At 38.1% G+C, this 21995-nt stretch overlaps 1 protein-coding gene across 1 annotated transcript; it reads right to left on the bottom strand.

The window, feature by feature from the left end:
* Positions 1 to 5692: 5692 nt before the first annotated feature.
* Positions 5693 to 21780, bottom strand: cunh5orf22 (chromosome unknown C5orf22 homolog). Its single transcript, XM_056256666.1, has 9 exons — positions 21598 to 21780; positions 21273 to 21418; positions 17884 to 18033; positions 17314 to 17728; positions 17005 to 17067; positions 12944 to 13065; positions 12704 to 12770; positions 7400 to 7539; positions 5693 to 6161 (listed from the first exon to the last, which is right to left on the bottom strand). The coding sequence occupies exons 1-9, from the start codon at positions 21664 to 21666 to the stop codon at positions 6014 to 6016; spliced, it is 1320 nt and encodes a 439-aa protein (XP_056112641.1). The 5' UTR covers positions 21667 to 21780; the 3' UTR covers positions 5693 to 6013.
* Positions 21781 to 21995: the final 215 nt, after the last annotated feature.

The following is a 21995-nucleotide window of genomic DNA, read 5'->3' on the forward strand; positions in this document are numbered from 1 at the left end:
TGTGGGTGCTCAGTTTTTCCTGTCGTTTAATACATTTGGCCAAAATGGTGTGTTATAAAAGATGAAGTGCTTTTCACAGGCTGCATTGGCTATATGACTTAAACACACACTGTGTTTTGAATAAAGAAAATGCTGTATTTATTCAAAGAACTAGTTTTTTTTATTTACCCTTGGGTTGCACTGCAAACAAGCAGAGACAGTGTCCAAAATGCAGGCACAGGACTTCATTTACGGTTGAAGCGTGTGGAGCTAATGAATGAGGTTTTGCTGACAGTTTGAGGATCCAGTCGAGTTATGAGCTTTGGTAACTCACCATCATGAACAGCGCTGTGGCAGCAGTTATTCAGCTTCCTGGGCTCTACCATCTCTCAGGACCTGAAGTGGGACAATCACATTGACTCCATTGTGAAAAAGGCCCAGCAGGTTTTGTACTTCCTTCACTAGCTGAGGAAGTTCAACTTGCCACAGGCACTGCTGATGTAGTTCTACTAGGCATTGAGTCTGTCCTCTGCACTTCAATAACTGTCTGGTTTGGCTCAGCTACAAAATCAGACATCAGAAGACTACAGAGGACAGTTCAGACTGCTGAGAGAATGGTTGGTGCTCCTCTGCACCCTCCAAGAACTGTATACATCCAGAGTGAGAAAAAGGGCTCAGAAAATCACACTGGATCTCTCACTGGATTTGAACACTGTGCAAAGATCAATATCTTATATTTATTTGACAATACCCTACCTCTTCTTATTCCGTTATATAGCACACCTACATACAAATTTCTCTTTTTTATTTAAATATTTACATATACTGTCTTATTCACATATATTTTTATTTTTTATTTTTCTATCTGTGTACTGTTGTTGTCTCTGTGTACTGGAAGCTTCTTTGGATGTCATCAAAACAAAATTGTGTGTGCAAACACACTTGGCAATAAAGCTCTTTCTGATTATGAGTTTGTGAGGCTTTTTTTGCTATTGCAAATGGGACTGCAAAACCAAAATAAATGCATGCACTTTTATGCTCAAAGAACCAAACCAGCTCAATAAATGGAGTCACTAAGAGCTATCTGAATACCTGACAAGAGACTCCATTAAGTTCTGCTGAGTATAGAGCATACATCTATGGATTGATTTTTACATACATTTGATGAATGTGGACTTCTGTGATAACAGCATCATCCATCTGGGCTCAGTTGAGCTGTTCAGCATGATGACATATGCAACCACTGAGCCAACTGACACTATCACTCCATATTAAAGGTATTTTCATTTTAATATAGACAAATGGAACCCAAAATAATAATATCAGAACATTTTTTAATTCATATTTTGCCTCTTTGCCTTTCTGAGTCCTTAAGCAGTGAGTTTGCAGGACATGTTGTAGTGCTTTTAATGTTTATTGTTTCTTGTGTGGACTTTTATGTTTAATTTGTTTCTGTTTCCTGTTTTCAGTTTTGTAGTCTTTTGATTCCCCTTGATTGTTTGCACCTGTGTCTTGTTATTAGTTTGTAAGTTGTTCCTCATATTATTGTTGCTTGTATTCCTACCCTTCATGTTTCCTGTTTTGTTAATCGAAATACCTGCACTTAGTTCCTCGTCTGCCTGCCTTCCTTGCCTCAATAAATAAGCCAAAGTAATGCAAAACATTCATTGCTCTTTACAACATTAGCATAATGCGGAATATTATAATATTAGCTTTGGATGGAAACTCAATTGAAATTAAAATATAAGAGACATTCCGAAGGGGAATGAAAGAAAAATGGCAAAAAATAATTTAATTATTTTCTAAACCAAACGAACCATGAAAGTGAGAACCAGTTTCAATTACACCTTCAAGATAACTTGACTAATGCCGTAAGATGATATTCACAATCACGGTGAGCCACTGAGGAAAGTCTTACATTATTACTTTGCAGGAAAAGGGAATGGCTGTGAATAAAATGTATCCATTTGGGAGTTTAAAAGCTGTGGGAATGGTGTTCTCTGAGATGCCTGCCTCATCGCAGTGATATTTGGTGCAGATAAGAACATTCAAATCCTGGCACAACACCCCCTTAGACATAATGTCTGACACACCTCTGAGATGCAGTTTCTGTTTAGTGCTTCATTCTGTAAAAAGACAACTATTTGCAAATGACATTTAGTCTCATGTATACCAGTGCGTCATAATATTGGATTTTAATTGACAACCATCATCAGGGCCCTTAAGCCGGGACACACTTAACAACTGTATTATGAATGTAATTTGATACTTACGACTGATCATGCCCAAACGTGCTGAGTCGCGTTCAGTCAGTGTTCACAGTTGGTGTTTAAAATTCGCTGCAGTCGTGGAAACAGTCTGTGAATGTGTTCAGTTTTAGCAAGTCGTTAAGTGTGTTAAACAACGTTAAGAGATTTGATTCCCAATTTCTCAGGGAATAGGCCTACGCATATTCATAAAATGGACTTTAAGCAACTTTATGTTAATTGCTTTAAATAAAAGTCTAATTCACTGCATTGATCTGAGTCCATCTACTTAGCAGTGGGGGATTTTCCAGGCTGGCTGGAGTGTAAATTAATATTGATCAATCCTGTACTCTCCATACATTGCATGAATAAAATATTGTAGTATGTTTTCCATCATGCCATTTAGCTGATAATTATGCTTCCATGCACTCTCTGAAAGCTTGAATAGCCTTGCTTAATAATGACACGTTATAATCTTTCTGATTAGCAACCCAGCACTTGTAAACATAGGAAATTGATAGAACAAATCATGCAGTAGCCTATCATTAATCACGGACCACAGCTGTCATTGTGAATGAGATTTTTCCCGGGGCCTGGATGGGGGGAGGGGACACTATGGGAGGCTCACCTAAAAAAATATGTTCCAGACTATCGCTGTGTGGTTTGAAAGAAATATTACTGTACTGAAATTTGGACATACAGTTGGTCTACATCAATCACTGTCATTGACCTATGCAGTCAGTTGCGTCAATTCACAAATCCTCTCCCGTGGCCTCATGGGATAGTAAAGTGTCCATCGAATGCACACTTCAGAATCTCGGCGGAAGTAGTAATCCGGATACTTTTCGCCCACTGTTTTTCAAATATTTGGACTACATTGTTGGTGTACTTTTTTCCCTATACTATATAGTAGGAAAGTATTCGATTTCGGACGCAGCATATGTGAATTTTATTGTTGGCTCTGCCTCAGGTAAAAGTAGGCTATTTGATAATTGTTTGTAATAATAATAATTATTCAAATAGATTAAAAAAATCAATTTAGTGACAATGAAAATGACTTGAATACCACTTCTATGATGAAAATATTTTCAATTTCTGAATTAAAAGTATGATTATTTTTAAGATGCTTAAATTAAAAAAAATACATAAAGATCAAACAATAAAAAAGTCAAGTTAAAAAGCTGGAATTTTTTTGCCAAAAATCCTCATCTTAAAAAAAAAGAGGGAAGAAGAAGCAATATCGTTTTAAAATATTAGAAATACTTGAAAACTATTTGACCTCCAAATCAATGTCAGTGTGGCATAACATGCAGGAAGCCACTTTAATATATCATGTCAGGAAAACCATAAAGGAGAGAGGACTAAGTCAAGGTCACTGTACAAGGAGTTTTAAAATATAATCACATACTGTATAGTATTTATTCTTTTCAATGAAAAAGCACATTCTATCCAGATTAAAGTAGACAGGAACGTGATGTTTATGATAAATGTAAGAAAATAAAAAAAAACTGTGTATACTCCTGTGCACTCAAAGTGCAAAGATGATACCTTATTTAATTTTTTTAATTTCTTTTTTATCTATTGATTTAAAAATTTACGAAACTACCAGGAACACAAAGAATTTCAAGAATTTTTTTAAGTATAGTTTTTACAAAAAAAAAACTATTTTTGAAGTATTTCTCCTTTTCATCATCTTGGACATCCTTATTTATCACAGAGCTCCTTTACAAGAGGCATACAATTTTATTTATTCATTTTTTGAGCCTTTTTTAAGATACATTTTTGACAGAAACAAATTACTGTGAATCATTTGCATATTCTTATTGGCCCGGTTTGCCTTTAGGCTTACCTCTTAGATTAGTATTCTGAATATAAATAAAATATTTATATCATTATACATTATATAAACATTATGAACATTAGAAAGAGTTAAAAAACAACAACATTTAATTGTAGTGCTGTAGGAGCTGTGACGGACCTCCACTGCTACTTCCAGTAGGGTACACAAGTCAGAAAAGAGGAAAAAACTTGTTAGTGCTGGGTTGAGTTCAGGGTTAAAACAATTTAGACATTGTGTTATTCGGTGCAAACCATTTACTCAGACCAATGTTAGGACTCATTATTCAGTCTGAGATTACTGTAATGGTACATATTTTGGGGGAGAGAAAACCAGCATTCATCATAGTTGCTCTCCTGAGAGCATCTAAAATGGCAGGTCATATTAATTCATCATGGAAGCTTGTATTCATCCGAAGTAAATTGGATAAAGCAATTTTTGTATGCTAACTGATGTCAAGTGATGCACTGTTCAGCATTTGTTACAAGCATGATGATGCTTATCAGACTCTGAAAACAGCTCACAGACACAACCTGATTATCTTTGCAAGTATGCATTAAAAACTATTTATTAGGAACACAAATCCAGCTGAGTCAATGCATGCTAAAAATTTAATGTAATTCATTTGAGCCTTTAGTTTAGAGTGAGTTGAGAATGTGTTCTTGTCATGTAGAGTGTTGAGGATGCTGTAGATGCAGCTATGGAAACTGTAGAATAATCTTTTTCACAGGATTCAGACCAATTGCTGTTGTAGAGCCATTGTCTCCACCGATTAGTCGAGCAACCAATCAGCCGCTGCTTTTTAAGTGACTGGTAATTGTGACCAATGTCTCCTTATGCCCTCTGGACTGTGAGTTTATGTAACACCTCAATGTCAAACTCCTATATCCTGCACTTCTTACTGTGAAAATACTATGAAAGTAAATGTATTAGTCTGATAACTTACCCTGGTATAAGGACTTATATACTGTGGTGAGTTATCAGACTAATACATTTACTATCATAGTACTTTGAAAGTTAAAAGGATAGTTCGACCAAAAAAAAAAAAAAACCCTGTTATCTTTTACTCATGTCTTTCCAAACCTGTATGAATGTCTTTATACTATTATAAGATATTTTGAAGAATATTTCAGTTGTGTTTGTCCATACAATGAAAGTCAATGGGATCCAAAACAACCCTGAACTCTACTGACTTCCATTTTATGGACCAAAAAAAAAAAAAAAAAAAGAGAGACTTTTTACAAATATCTTATATGTTCCACAGAAGAAAAAAAGCCATGCAAACTTGGAATGACACAAGGATGAGGAAATTGTGACAGAATTAAATTTTAATTAATGGGTTTATTATTCCTTTGTTAGCAGTAGCACATAGTTGTTCATCACGCAGTACAATTTAAAGTCAGGTCAGGCATATTCGTGGCAGTTCTGAAGTCTGTAGGTGTGGAGCAATAAAGCAGGGTGCCACATACAAAGCTCAGATGAATTGGTAACCGCCTCAGGCTTCAGACAAAGACAGCTGAGGCACAAGGGGCCACACAGGATGAGGGGAAATGTGCTGTCTTGTATCAATGCTTTTGCTATTCCCAAACTGAAGTATGGATACACAATGAATGACTGCTGCAGCATAGACTACATATGAAAATCTCAGGGTTTTTACTTCACCGTGCAAATAAAACATAATTTTGGAGACAATGCAGAACAATTATAACCCAGTATTTCATTCCAAATGTAACCCTTCCATCTCATATCGTGAAACAATGCACTTCAAATATATACTACAAACCCCTTAAATTAAAAACCCATTTCCCAGCTGGAAGCTAATTTACGTTCATTATTGGATCCATACTTCTTAACCTTATTACACATGTACTCATTGCAGACAATACCAATGAGTACACAGCAAATCTCGAAAAATCCTTTGGTAAAAAATGTGCCACAGCTGTTGTTGTCTTCATGGGGTCTGTGATGTGCTCTCTGATGATATTGATTCATACTCTCTGTGAACATCTAAGCAGCCGAAGAGGGACTCTAGAATGTTCAGTACACTGTTCTGGATGGAATCCACTTGTTCCGCTGGGCAATACTCATCCAAACTGGATCTGACAAGAAATTGAAGAAAAATTTAAATCTTATTGTATATTACAAGATGGAAATTATATCAGCTGATTTCATATATATATATATATATATATATATATATATATATATATATATATATATATAAACAATAGTACACGTACACACACTATTGTTCAAAGGTTTTTGGCCAGTTTTTCTTTTGTTGTTGTTGAAGAAATTAATACTTTTATTCATCAAGGACATTCAATTGATCAAAATGGACACTAAAAACTTGTATAATAATAATAATACATTCTTGTTCTTTTGCATTTTCTATTCATTAAAGAATCCTGAAAAAAGTATCATGGCATCCACAAAAATATTAAGCAGCTCAACACTGGTAAAAATAAATGTTTCTTGAGCAGCAAATCAGAAACTTACAGTGATTTCTGAAGGATCACGTGACGTGACACTAAAGACTGGAGTAATGATGTTGAAAATTCAGCTTTAGCATACCAGGAATAAATTACATTTATGCAATAATATTTAACAATATTACAGTTTTTAGTGTATTTTGATCAAATAAATGCAGCCTCTTTAAGCATAAGAGTCTGTTTTCAAAAACATTTCAAAATCCTCAGACTTTTGAAGTGTATAATAAATACATATTAAAATATTACTAATATTTCACTAATATATACATAATTATTATTATAATTTTAACACAGGTCCTCTTGCATTGTGGTTAGGAGGACCATCACTAGTGGCCACTCAAAAAATAACTAAAAAACTAAAAAGAATGGTGCATGTCGGCCATGGTGATGCACCATCAGTCAGAGAACTGGGTATTAAAAGATAATGAAAAATATTCTCATGGACCATGAAGGGTTGAGCTCCCCCTGACTCACAGAGATAAGAGGGTGATTGATGAGTGTAATGTTGAGTCTATTCTCATTAAAAAACACACTAACAGATCACTGAGACACAAGTCTCACATAACACCATCTGTCTCAACTGCACAGATACAAGCATCTGCTTTTGGGGCATCAACCAGCCAAAGAACATTCATTAAATCATAAATTTCAATGCTAATTAATGCAGACTGAAAAGAAAACAAGAAATATGATTTTCTGATGCTTCTCTGAAGGGAAAAAAACAAAACCAAATGCTGTTAAACCTAGAGGATGTAACAAATCATTAGAGAAAGATTAAAGGACCCAATGTACTTTTCAAAAGGAGACACAGAACAGACAGCTATGAGCTCTAATGACTGATGTACCGTGATATAGTGACAATGGTGGGCTTGGGCAGAGCTTCCAGGAAGAGCTGCACGGCCGTGATCATTTGCTGGATCTCCTCCTCACTGCTGATGTGGTGAGGGAGTTCAGAGAAATCACAGGTCAAGCCTGCTTGATGCACCTAGATTCAACACCACAGGCACAAATTATATCAGTCTGTGGCGCTGGCAACGTGCCTCAGCACTACAAACCAAATGAAACAAATTTGTTATCATTCACGTTCTATTTGGGGACCCTCAATACAGGGTTCCTACACATTTTCCATTCCAACATATTTCCAGTCTCAAATTTACGAACCTCTGTAGACTTTTTTTTAGACCATATTTAAAGGTGCATTGCGCAAGTCTCTGAGTTTTTGCAGAACTATGCCCCCTCTGGTGACAAGCGAAACTGCAACCAGAGGTGTGCACACTCATGGACCACACGCATACGCACGCTTGCACGAGCACGAGCTGTTCATAACCAAAGGAGCATCAGCCGCACAAATCTTTTGTTTACTGTCATAATGTATTCAGAGGTAATAAAGTTATAAATCTGCAAGTCATTTTAAATACCGTATTTTCCGCACTATACGGCGCACCGGATTATAAGGCGCACCTTCAATGAATGACCTATTTTAGAACATTTTTCATATATAGGGCGCACCGGATTATAAGGCGCATAAGATACTGCAGTCAAACGTTTGACTGGGTTTGTGTTATGCATCCACTAGATGTGCTAAAGGGAATGTCAACAAAACAGTCAGATAACTTTATTAAGCGTTCTGACAACTCCGTTCACTCCCATGGTAACGTTGTTCAAACGTTAAAGGAGAACTCCGGTCAATTTTAACATTGAGCTCATGTTTTTGTAAATTTGGAGTGCTGTCAGTAGGCAGATAACAACGACAAAAACCGGTGTTGCCTACACCGTGTAATCCTCTTTTTAAAATGTGCACCCTGTTGACTTAAACGGGGCAAGTTTTAAACCTGCTTTTAGCCTCTTAACAACCTTAATCTGTCATTACAAGTGCACAGCCATGTGAGTGAACACGGTGAATCTGACTGCGGTAAATGTGAAAGATATGAATAAAAATTATGTTTATTCAGCCAGCTCACATACCCGTATTTTCTTCCTGTTTTCGGTCAAAGTCCACAGTAGGCGATTGTCGAGTGCGCGCGCGCGATCATTGGTAACTAAGCAACAGTGGAGACTCAGACTGTCAGCTGTCAGCCGATGACGGTGCTGTGTGGTGTTCTGAGAATATCAGCTCAAATGAATAGTTCATCCGAATCCGATGTTGAACACACGGAGGAGGTTTGATCGCGCGCGCGCGAACTCGACAATCAACTACTGTGGACATCGACCGAAAACAGGAAGTAAATATGGGTATGTGAGCTGGCTGAATAAAGAGATTATTCCTGCCTTCGTGAAAGCTCGGATCACAGTTGAGACTGATATATCAGCCCAGGCATCCACGATCCATTGGCAGATAGTGGCGTAAGTCGCCCGGCGCTGTCTCCCCGTCTTGGTGAACGTGTGTTCACCATCCATATATAAGGCGCTCCGGATTATAAGGCGCACTGTCGTGTTTTGAGAAAATTAAAGTTTTTTAAGTGCGCCTTATAGTGCGGAAGATACGGTATATGAAAGGAAAGGCATTTGAGTAAATTACACACTTATGTGTGAGGGGAAAACGGGGGTAGTAGAAAACTTCGGTTTTTGTTTCCATCTATCTCCATGTTGAACTGTTTTATGTGTTTACTGTATCCACTTATGATTGTATTATTATGGAAACACGTTCATGAAAAATATAAGTTATTACTTTGTATAAGCCAACTGAGGATCCCGTTTGAGCCCTAGAGCAGACCGGAGATCTCTCCATTTGTTGAAAGCCTTCCCGATGTTTACTCTCGTCTTATTCCGACGCCTGTCTGACTCCAATTTGGCCCTTTTGGTGGCACTAGACAAAAGTTTTCTTTTCTTTGTCTTACGTGGAGTTTGCGTTGGGGGTTGGAATGAACTACAAGCCGGTCTCTTAGAATCCATCTTCTACTTTTGTCGAAAGTTGACTAAAGTTTTGTCGCTCGAGTTGTCTTCGCTGATACGGAGAATGGCGGCGAATACACAAACCTGTCAGACATAGCCAGGTGAGCGTGAACGCGCATGACGTCACGCCCAGTCTCACGTTCCGGCCCGAATCCCTCTTATTTATTTTACTGTACAGGATTATAGAGGCAATCGCAGTGATCAGAGAAGGGCTCATTCAGCCCATCAGGCAATTGTTTAAGCATGTATGGGTTAGAAAAACGGGTATTTTTAACATGAAATGTTGCGCAATGCACCTTTAAAGGTGCTCTATGTAACTTTTCTACTAAAATCAATCCTTTTTTTATTGCCTGTGTGTGAAGGGGTTGCAATCACACATTACAATGATCCACTTGTCGAGTTTTGCTATTACCTCTGAAGGCCAGTATTCCTATTTCTATGTGAAGTCTCCGGGTCGGATTTACCGCGAAATCCAACGGATGTGACGTGCATGCGCGCTCCCGAGCCTGTCTCCTTATATACAGTCTATTGTAGACGGTCAGGGAGTTACGTCCGGTTAAAGGCGCACGTTTTTCGGCTTATATCTCAGTCAATCTTTGATCAATATTCCCAAGACTCTAATCGTTCGTAGTGCTGGACGGGGCCTTTCGAACGAGCCCACCCCCGAGGTCCAACTCGCCCGGCTCCCCGAGTTATAGCCGTTCGAAATCGGGGGTCCCAGGGAACGGCGATCCGGTAGGGGGCATCCCCGAGGCCCGCCACTCTATCGTTCGGGCAAGGGTTCCCCTGGGACCTCCTCCCCCGAATTTGAGCTCTCTGGGTCTTTGCGTTCCAGAGATACGAGCGATTTTCTTCTGAGATCGTGACGTCACCGGCGTCCGCAATTTTGCAGCGCGCTCGATGGTTTTCTGCTAATATCTCCGCGAAAACACCACCAAAAACTATGGAACTTATATGGTTCTTTTCAGCTCGACTAGATGGTCCCAACGAGCTCGGTGCTCGCCGAATCCGTCAAGTATTCGCCGAGATATTTGCGTAATAGACGGTATTGTCTAGGAGTTCGAGCACGAGCACTCTTGTAAAATTTGGTTGCAATCTGAAACATCACCACTAGAGGCCGCTAAAAGTTACGTAGAGCACCTTTAACAAAAACAGTCCATACAGCATTATATTTGATATATAGTACAGCAATCTGAAAATATTTTATTTTCTGTGTATTTTTTTTCATTGGTTTTCTTGAAGTGATAACATGAATGCACTTACATGATCAAAAGAAACCTAAAACGCTTTATAGCATCCACATATTCACCTCTGACACATCACTTTTATATTGTAAATGCGGTTTGATGTTGCACGATCACCAGACAGCAAAGTACAGTCGGATTTCGATGATTGTTTGTTCCTTTATTTGTTACTGGTTTGAGTGGCACATGCACATTCGTTTAGTGAAGTTCAAAAGCGACTCGCAGTTTTGCGTAATGAAAATGTGAGCCTTGAACTCATTCAGTCGTGTTTGACAATTACTAAACGATCACTACATTTTTGCCATGAAAACACTCTGCTTGTATGAAACAACTGCGTAGGAACCCCGTCAAGAGCTCAAAAACATACTTAAAGGGTTAGTTCACCCAAAAATGAAAATTGTGTCATTAATGACTCACCCTCATGTCGTTCCAAGCCCGTAAGACCTCCGTTCATCTTCGGAACACAGTTTAAGAGATTTTAGATTTAGTCCGAGAGCTTTCTGTCCCTCCATTGAAAATGTATACACGGTATACTGTCCTTGTCCAGAAAGGAAATACAGACATCATCAAAGTAGTCCATGTGACATCAGTGGGTTAGTTAGAATTTTTTGAAGCATCGAAAATACATTTTGGTCCAAAAATAACAAAAACTACGACTTTATTCAGCGTTGTATTCTCTTCCGGTTCTGTTGTCAATCCGTGTTCAGTGACGCTGCTGACGTGTTATCAGTGCGCCCGAGCTTCGTTTACAGTCTGAGGGAGACGCACGCTGTAAACAAAACAATCTTCGCAAACATGTCTAAGGATTTCGACACAGAGGAAGACTTGCATTTTTTTGCCCAGCCATATTTATTTGAACCCGAATACACGGACACACCAGATACACGTCAGCAGCGTCTTATGTCATCAGCGTCACTGCGGACTCGTGAACACGGCTTGACAACAGAACCGGAAGAGAATACAATGCTGAAGTCGTAGATTTTGTAATATTTGGACTAAAATGTATTTTCGGTGGTTCAAAACATTCTAACTAACCCACTGATGTCACATGGACTACTTTGATGATGTCTTTATTTCCTTTAAGGACAAGGACAGTATACCGTACATACATTTTCAATGGAGGGACAGAAAGCTCTCGGACTAAATCTAAAATATCTTAAACTGTGTTCCGAAGATGAACGGAGGTCTTACGGGCTTGGAACGACAAGAGGGTGAGTCATTAATGACATAATTATCATTTTTGGGTGAACTAACCCTTTAACAATTAAGTATCAGGCTGATACTTCATTATTTTTCCTCATCACTGCAAAACATTCTTTTTTAATCAGTATTGTGTATCTCATTTTTCATTAAAAATATCTAAACATCTTTGAAACAAGATATATTTACTTGTTTTTAGAAAGTAAAGTATATCTTGAATTACATTTATTTGTCTTAAGGTTTTATCATAAACTATATATATTATATTTTTCTTGTCATTTCAATTGACAAGGATGCTTTATAGATGTTTCAAACTTGACAACATACCTCAAACATCTTCCATCAAAATGTTTTACATTGTTTATGTTTGGGCTCTCATATGACTCAGAGATGTTAAGCATGAATAAATGCAATGAATTTTCATGTTGAGATTTGCTGACAAGTATTCACACTGCAGCAATACACTCCTGACAGCTTATTATTTTTTATTTATTTATTTTTTAACATTGTTCAATTTCAACTTGACCCCAAGCAGAAACAACGTGACTAGAATGGATATTTGAATGGACATTTCTGAAAACTGCATGCATGCTCTACAGTAAAATAGACGGATATCATCTTCCAACTGGGTTACAATTATGCCAGACGAACTTTTAAAAAAATCTGAAGGTAAAATAAGAGGAAACTAATTCCATTTTTAGACAAACATCAGTGTAGTCTCTGAAAGCTTAAGAACTATTTGAGATATCTGGAATTACAGACATTTCAAACATGATTAAAACACACAAACACACACACACACACACACTTCACCATTTCATAGTCCGGTGACTGTGTCCGATTCTTAAGGCTGTGTACAAGTCTGACAAGAGATTTCATTCTGCAAAGAAAGAAAAGTGAAAAAAAAATAATAATCATGTCATCTCCTGCTTGATCAAAAGCCCATTGACCATATACCAATCAATCAAGTCCAATGGTGTGCTGATATGGAGCTATAATAAAAAATCACAGAGCCTGTGGCTCTACATTCTCATTGAGATCAGTAATGCATACCTTGGGTTTGCTGCTAAACGTTCAACAGTTTCCTGGCTGTCATCCTCCACCAGGTCAGCAAATGCAGCCTCCAGATCTTCGAGCTGGTGTGTGCGTCTCTCTACACAATCTAAAAGCTCCTCCTGAAAAGCAACAAATGGAACTGTAAGGACCACCTTGGTAGTACCTGTATTTGCCACCTTGGAATACGTCTCGGTTACTAATGTAACCCTCGTTCCCTGAAGGAGGGAACAGGAGACATCACGTCGACGTCACGTCGAACGTGAGGGACTGAAAGGGAACGTCTCGGTTACTAATGTAACCCTCGTTCCCTGAAGGAGGGAACGGGAGACGGCACGTCGAACGTGAGGGACTGAAAGGGAACGTCTCGGTTACTAATGTACCCCTCGTTCCCTGAAGGGAACGTCGACGTGACGTCGAACGTGAGGGACTGAAAGGGAACGTCTCGGTTACTAATGTAACCCTCGTTCCCTGAAGGAGGGAACGGGAGACGTCACGTCGAACGTGAGGGACTGAAAGGGAACGTCTCGGTTACTAGGGGTGTAACGGTATATGTATTCGTATTGAACCGTTTCACTTCGAGGCTTCCGGTTCGGCACGCATACAAACCGAACGATATTGGACCATTTTTCCTGCCGACAAAATTTGCGCTGGCGCGATCACCACAACGTTGCGCAACATCAAATGGCAAACGTAATGAAAGCGGAACGAAACTGCGCTACTCATTATGTGCTTCACGGATCGTTTATCAGTTCGGAGCAGCAACATCTGTGCAGCGCGAGCCGATCTCGATCAAGCGACACTGTTACTACACAGCGCTAAGAGATCCAGTAAAGAAAACATTTGAATTCGCCACTGAAGTAATAACATCGCTGCGAGATCTAGTGAGAAGCATTCACATTTCTCCGTTATTAACCGTAGATCTCTATTAGATTAAACAGCGCTGACGTGGACACCAGGAGAAACATTGTGCCGTGAATGAACTAGTAATACTTTACGTCCACAGACCAGCAACATTCACCATGGATTTAATATAGTAACACTAACTGTAACCAGTTTGGCTGGAATAGTGAAATGCTTTCAAGTACTTCACACATCTTTTTCCAGCACTTCAAAACTCAAATAATATATAAATAAATATACACTCACCGGCCACTTTATTAGGTACCCCATGCTAGTAACGGGTTGGACCCCCTTTTGCCTTCAGAACTGCCTCAATTCTTCGTGGCATAGATTCAACAAGGTGCTGGAAGCATTCCTCAGGGAGTTTGGTCCATATTAACATGATGGCATCACACAGTTGCCGCAGATTTGTCGGCTGCACATCCATGATGCGAATCTCCCGTTCCACCACATCCCAAAGATGCTCTATTGGGTTGAGATCTGGTGACTGTGGAGGCCATTTTAGTACAGTGAACTCATTGTCATGTTCAAGAAACCAATTTGAAATGATTAGAGCTTTGTGACATGGTGGAAGTAGCCATCAGAGGATGGGTACATGGTGGCCATAAAGGGATGGACATGGTCAGAAACAATGCTCAGGTAGGCCGTGGCATTTAAACGATGCCCAATTGGCACTAAGGGGCCTAAAGTGTGCCAGGAAAACATCCCCCACACCATTACACCACCACCACCAGCCTGCACAGTGGTAACAAGGCATGATGGTTCCATGTTCTCATTCTGTTTACGCCAAATTCTGACTCTAACATCTGAATGTCTCAACAGAAATCGAGACTCATCAGACCAGGCAACATTTTTCCAGTCTTCAACTGTTCAATTTTGGTGAGCTCTTGCAAATTGTAGCCTCTTTTTCCTATTTGTAGTGGAGATGAGTGGTACCCGGTGGAGTCTTCTGCTGTTGTAGCCCATCCGCCTCAAGGTTGTGCGTGTTGTGGCTTCACAAATGCTTTGCTGCATACCTCGGTTGTAACGAGTGGTTATTTCAGTCACTGTTGCCCTTCTATCAGCTCGAACCAGTCTGGCCATTCTCCTCTGACCTCTGGCATCAACAAGGCATTTCCGCCCACAGAACTGCCGCTCACTGGATGTTTTTTCTTTTTCGGACCATTCTCTGTAAACCCTAGAGATGGTTGTGCGTGAAAATCCCAGTAGATTAGCAGTTTCTGAAATACTCAGACCAGCCCTTCTGGCACCAACAATCATGCCACGTTCAAAGTCACTCAAATCACCTTTCTTCCCCATACTGATGCTCGGTTTGAACTGCAGGAGATTGTCTTGACCATGTCTACATGCCTAAATGCACTGAGTTGCCGCCATGTGATTGGCTGCTTAGAAATTAAGTGTTAACGAGTAGTTGGACAGGTGTACCTAATAAAGTGGCCGGTGAGTGTATATTTAAATGTTATTTTTAATGTGATGACCAAAACATTATTTGTTCATCCTTCAAAGATTACCCCCATTTATAAACCTGAAAGTTTCAAGATGTAGGAAAACTCAGTTATTTAAAAATATTTTTTCTTTTAACAAATAGGAAATTTCTCTGGCATTTCTTTCTTTTTGCTGTATCGAAAACATACCGAACCGTGACTTTAAAACCGAGGTACGTACCGAACCGTGATTTTTTTGTACCGTTACACCCCTATCGGTTACTAATGTAACCCTCGTTCCCTGAAGGGAACGTCGACGTGACGTCGAACGTGAGGGACTGAAAGGGAACGTCTCGGTTACTAATGTAACCCTCGTTCCCTGAAGGAGGGAACGGGAGACGTCACGTCGACATCACGTCAAACGTGAGCGACTGAAAGGGAACGTCTCGGTTACTAATGTAACTCGGGGAACGTCGATGTGACGACGTAATTGGGATCCCAATTATGTCGTCACGTCGAACGTGAGCGACTGAAAGGGAATGTGCCTTCTTTTGTGTCCTGTATTCTCCATAATACAATGAGGTCCAAAAGCCAGAGACCACATTGAACATAGAGGATAGCATTTATACCTTGAAATAAACAAAGTTCTTATTGAATTTAAAACCTGCATGAAAAATAAATGTTTAAGATTCTACATTATTTCTATGCGACTAATCAAAATTAAGTACATTACTGTTTGGGATCAGTAAGATTTTGGACACTAAATTAATCAAAAGTAACAGTAAATACATTTATAATGTTAACAAAGATATCTATTTCAAATAAATGCTGTTCTTTTGAAAAAATACATATCAAGGTATCACAAAATCAGCATATTAGAATGATTTCTGAAGGATCATGTGACACTAAAGACTGCTAAAAATTCAGCTCTGCCATCACAAAAATTAATTCGTTTTTAAAATATATTAAAATATTAGTGCAGTGCATTTTACTGAATTTATTATCAAATAAATGCAGTCTTGGTAAGCATAAGATAATTCTTTCATAATCATTTAAAAAATATTACCAACCCCAAACGTTTGAATGGTAGTGTACGCCAACTGTACGTTTGTGATTGTGACAACACTAAGTAATTTAAGTTTACCTCTGAATCAACTCACTCACATTGTCATGCTGATAATATAATTTGCAATTAAAATAGTTTTAAACTAGAAAAATGCAAAACAGATGCATTTTCCCTAGAATTTGTCAGCATTCAAATGTGATAAGATAATAAGATGTCAACAATTCAAGCACAAATGATAAAACAGTTCTCAACGATTTTGATAAAAGCTGTTGTAACAGCCAATATATACACATTTTTTACCGCACATCAGTTGAATTAAACATTAACTTGGAGAGTTCAATCAATCAATCAATCAAACTTCATTTATAAAGCACTTTAAAACAACCGTAGTGGACCAATGTGCTGTAAATAAAAATAAATAAAAGACATACTGTACATATAAAGCATATAATACAAATAAAACAAATCAAGAGACATAAAACATAGGAAAAATAAGGAGTTGTCAAAACATTATTGTTGTTGCCGCCATAGTTTTATAAAAGTGATGTCAAAAAAACAAGAGAGATTTAGCTTCACTCCCTGAAGGTGTCTAGGAATGTCTAAAGCCTCACAGCTGAACGAATGCCTCAAGATTAGTTATGGTACATTTGATTAGGAATCTTCATTACCTCATTTGGATCCGGCTGTGGCCTGCTAAAGCTGAATAACTCTTGAAGAAGATCATACTCTTCCTGTAAGATGACAACAGTGGAAAACAGACATTGAATATAGATATAAATAGATATATAAAGATATTGACTCCATATGAGTCGTGAAGAAACCATTTCCATTTAAACCATGGAATCAATACCTTCCATTTGTCTACAAAGCTTTTTCTATATCAGTGTGTAGGTGTGAGAATGTATGGAAAGTTCAATGTTATCGCTTAAGGAACAACAAAAAAGACTATAATGATGTGTGTGCTAGACTCACTCTACCTTTGTATACATCTCCTTGAAAGGGTTCTTACAGGAGAAAAAATCCAAGTCAATGTCAAGTATGAAAGGGTCAGTTTGCTCTATAACTGCTAAAAGCTTGTCAGTGATGTAGCTTGTTGACCCCTCATCAGCCTTCATGACTGTGTCAATGACGTCTCCTGATGCTGTGCTGCTATCAAGCGGTTGAGAAGAGGAAGTGCACGGGGTGTCTCTTTTGAACGGCACATCACCGCCTTCCTTTACAGCTGCTTTGGGTATTTTAGCACCGCTTTGTCCATTTGTATGCTTCCTTTTCTGCAAACTGTTGGCAGGATCCACTCGAATGACATCTAAATGTAATTTTTGGGGGTTTTCCAGCTGATCCAGCGGAACGTAAAGAGCGTCACTCAAAAAGTAATCGTCTCTGCTTGTCACCCTGCAAAGAGAAATCGATTTCTTATGAATGTTTTTTTTTTAAACACGATTCTAACAGTACAATTTTTCCTGACAGGGTGGAGGTCTCATTCTTATTAATAGTAAATGAAGGTCTGCTGCCATCTCATGGCTATATGCTGATCTGCTGCACCTGACCTGATGGTGGTCGTGGATGAATCTCTCCCCACACACATGGAGTGCTCCCCTTCTTTGATCTGCTGAGCCCAGTACGGATGCAGCCAAGCTACATGGGATACGTGTCCAGCATAGACCATTGGCATAATCCAATTCTCAATGCTCAGCTCACTGCAAGAGCAAACAAAAACACGTCAACCGTATATTCAATGTGAACACATACCAGTGGGGTTTAGTCAAGTCAAGTCATCTTCATTTATATAGCGCTTTTAACAATGGATTGTTTCAAAGCAACTTTACAGAGATAAACATATAATTTAAGGTAACAGAGATTGTTTTGGTTTTATAGCGGTTCTTGAGTAATGTTATTTCCAGCTAAAGTTAATTTTAGTCTCAACAGCATGAACTGCCTTTTTAAAGTTTCTCTGATTCTAATAGACGGAGGAGTATTCCTGTTTTTTATTCATTTGTACAGGCATTTATGGGTGTCTCTTTAACTATGAGCACAATGGCTTTGTAGACACTGGCATCATAGATATATACACTAGATGTCGCCTTGGGGTTCTAAGCATGCGTCAAAACCGCCGCCATCTTGGAACAGGGGTCTTGTCATAGGAAGTAGCTAGGTAACGCTGCTATCTCCGCCTGTACTTCGAATTCATGGATTTTCGGACTTTTGTGCTGCGTATGGATGTTCACACAAACGAAATCTGAACTAGGAAGAATGAAAAAAAAAAAAAAAAATTGTTTAATTTTCTCTAGACTCAATGATAAATACATGATGTCTGACCATTGGAACGAACCAAAAAACTAGAAAATCGCATTCATGACGATTTATGGTGATTTTATATCCGTTAGACCTTTGCCTACATTGACGCTTATGCATTAAAGAGGAGGGGCTCCCCTGTTCCATGATGGCGGCTCTATTGACGCATTCGTTCCAATGAACTGCCGTAGCCAAGGCGACATCTAGTGTATATATCTATGCACTGGCATGAAGCAGAAGTTGGGGTAGTCTTTTCTTCACTACTGTGACATATCCAAGTCCATATCCATATATCCAGCATCTCAATTAAGAAAACAATGTAGGGTGGGACTTGATTTTGTCCATTGGAAATGGAGTGATCCCACCCTCGCGCCTGTAAACAAGTCATCAGAGAAGAGTCGATGCAAGAGGGAGGGGAAGTTATTTTGATTAAAGATTATGAGGGCACATGAAATGAAAAAAAAATAAATAAAAATAAACATAATGATGTGCACATATAAATAATTTATAATAAATACAACAATATACCATAAAATAATAAGAATGGTCAATTTTGATTTCATGGTGACTTTGACAAAAAAGCCCAACAGTGGACCATTCTGTGTCTGTTAGTGTTGCACGGTGCACCGATACTTCAAAAGTATCGCGATACTCGGAAATTAAAAACTTCACGATACCTAAATTTATTAGTATCGATACTTATAAGAATGACCGCGTTCCAGATTTGTAAGAGAGTATTGCATGTTGGTGTGTGCAACGCACGCTTCCAGTGCCTCCCTATGGACGTCTGTGTTTTTCTCCTCATGCGCGTGTGACAGGGCGCGTGAACTGAACGAGCAGAGAGAGAGAGAGAGAGAGAGAGAGAGAGAGAGAGAGAGAGAGAGAGAGAGAGAGAGAGAGAGAGAGAGAGAGAGAGAGAGAGAGAGAGAGAGAGAGAGAGAGAGAGAGAGAGAGAGAGAGAGCGAGCCCCGGTCGCGCGCGCGCACTCTCTCTCTCTCTCTGCGGAGCCAGGCGAAAGTATAAACAAGGCTTCACCGTCTCAAAACTAAGCGCTGTCTTGCTCTCTCTCTCTCCCTCGCACATATTAATCAAAATAATTCGACACGATGGTAAGGTCGGGAGACTAAAGTTTCATGTGGAGCATTCGGAGTTTTTTTTCTTTTTTTTCTGAATTACCGCTGGGTGTAAATTGTGGTAAAATACGTTGCCTTATCTTCTCTGAATCGTTCCGCACATTCAGCTGACATAAACCACACTTTAAATAAACGAAAAAAACTATCCAGTCATGAAATGTTTTCTGTGATGACAGTGGGATGTAACCGCCTGGATAATCACACAACGCGCACACGTCCGATAATGACACGTGCAATTCGCGAACTAATGACTCATTTGAACCGATTCGTTTTAATGAATGGTTAAAACAACTGATCTGTCTGAATCGGTGTATAACTAATCGTTAACACTTTGTAATAAGGTTTCATTTATTACATAAATTACATAAAACAAATAAAAACACTTGTTTTTTCCCCCAAAAAGCATATGACTACTTTTTTCCACACAATTAATGCTATCATGAATCGATAAGAGAATCGTTAAAGAATCGGATCGATAAGCAGAATCGTCAGTGGCATTGATATTGATAAAATCTTATGTTTCTTATGATAACTGAGATAATGCTGCTAAATTTATTTATTTTTTTACCTTGAATGTCATTGCTCTAATTTATTTTTTATATTTTTCATATTTCATATTTTGTTCAAATGGTTATTATAGCCTATCTGCTGTTCAAATGTTCATTTATTAGTGTGTTATGATTGGAATGTTGTCCCAGTTTTAAAATAAAGCACAGCAATGATATTTGAGAGTGTTTCTCCCTTTTCAGGAAAAGTATCGAAAAAGTATCGAAATCGCAATTCTTGACTTGGTATCGGTATCGAAACAATAATTTTGGTATCGTGACAACACTAGTGTCTGTACTGATTTGTCAACTTTGTAACAACTCATAAAAACCATAATCAAACATTTTCATTACTTGAAATAAAATAAACGTAAAGTTGAAATATAAAAAAATGTGAATTTATTTTATTTATTCTAGTTCCAAGGCAACATTTCCGATAATAAAAACTATATAAACATAAAAAAAAAAAAAAAAAAAAAAAAAAAATTACAAAAACAGACAACACAATACTAACACTAACTAAAATGAAAATATAAAAATAAAAACTAATTAAAAAATTAATAAAAACTAAAATAACCATGCTTTGTAATTTCTCTTAAGATCATGACCATTTCCACCATATATAGCACAAATATATTATTATAATAATATATTTTTGGAATAAAATGGATGACTTAAATATTTATTTTCATTTTTGAGGGGGGATAATTCTTAAAACTTGATTGGAAATGATGAATAACACAAATATATACAAAACTAATTTTTTTAAAATATATATATCCTATTTAATATATCAGGATAAAAAAAAACTGTACATAAAATGTATTTTACAAATTAAAAAGTAGCAAAAATACATTATAATCTCAGTAAAATGTTTCCAAGATTAATTAAAAATAATTAAATCTGTTTTAATTAAAAACAAAACCCCTCTGATCTAAAAGAGTCCAAAGTTGATGAAAAACTCACCTGAGCAGAGTCTCTTTGTCATACACCGTATCAGCAGGCATATTCACAGGGATGAGGAGATCAGGATGTGAGTCCAAATGGACCATTTTAATGTCTTTCATGGGAATATGTTTAGAGCCGATGGCACGATATATGTGTTGTACAACCTAAAACAGGTGGAAATTACATTTCAATAACGCTTTACACGTTTAGTAGGTGATATATCATTCAAAACCTCCGTCTTATTTTCTTTTATTGTTTATATAATGCAGTTATTTACAGTAGTTGGAGTTAGACTTAAAGCCCCAAATCAGTAAGGACTGAAGTTATGTCCTGTCGTGTCTACCTCATGATGATCTTCTACAATCCACACGGGTAGTTTAGGATACACGCGTTTCTGCGGAGGAGTGCTCATTTTTTCCCCAAGAGTGGTTATTAATTCCTGTCTTGTTTTAAACTATAACAGCATTGTAAGATTTATTAGGTTTATGATATGCCGCTGCAAGTGGTGCACTGTGCGTCCTTGTTTTTCAACCGGGTGGAAACAACTCGAGCAAGTTTTGAATTCCTACGACAGCCAGCCTGAGACAAGGTAGGCTAATGTAAATATATTCAGATAAATGTTTCTGATTTGAATGATGTGGCGGCGATAAAATGGCAAACATCTGTGTACCACAGAGGAAAGGAAGTAACACATGTAAGGAACAGCATGGGGTTGATACTGTAGTAAATCAGAAATATTAT

This window comes from Rhinichthys klamathensis, unplaced genomic scaffold (assembly GCF_029890125.1).
Source record: "Rhinichthys klamathensis goyatoka isolate OS25496 unplaced genomic scaffold, OSU_Roscu_1.1 h1tg000127l_1, whole genome shotgun sequence".
NCBI classification, from domain to species: Eukaryota; Metazoa; Chordata; class Actinopteri; order Cypriniformes; family Leuciscidae; genus Rhinichthys; species Rhinichthys klamathensis.

Coding starts and splice junctions, on each gene's coding strand:
- cunh5orf22 (XM_056256666.1), bottom strand. CDS start 21,666: ATGAGCACTCCTCCGCAGAAACGCGTGTATCCTAAACTACCCGTGTGG. Junction 18,034..21,272: donor GACAAAGAGACTCTGCTCAG/GTGAGTTTTTCA, acceptor TTGCTCTTGCAG/TGAGCTGAGCATTGAGAATT. Junction 17,068..17,313: donor TCAAGGAGATGTATACAAAG/GTAGAGTGAGTC, acceptor GTCATCTTACAG/GAAGAGTATGATCTTCTTCA.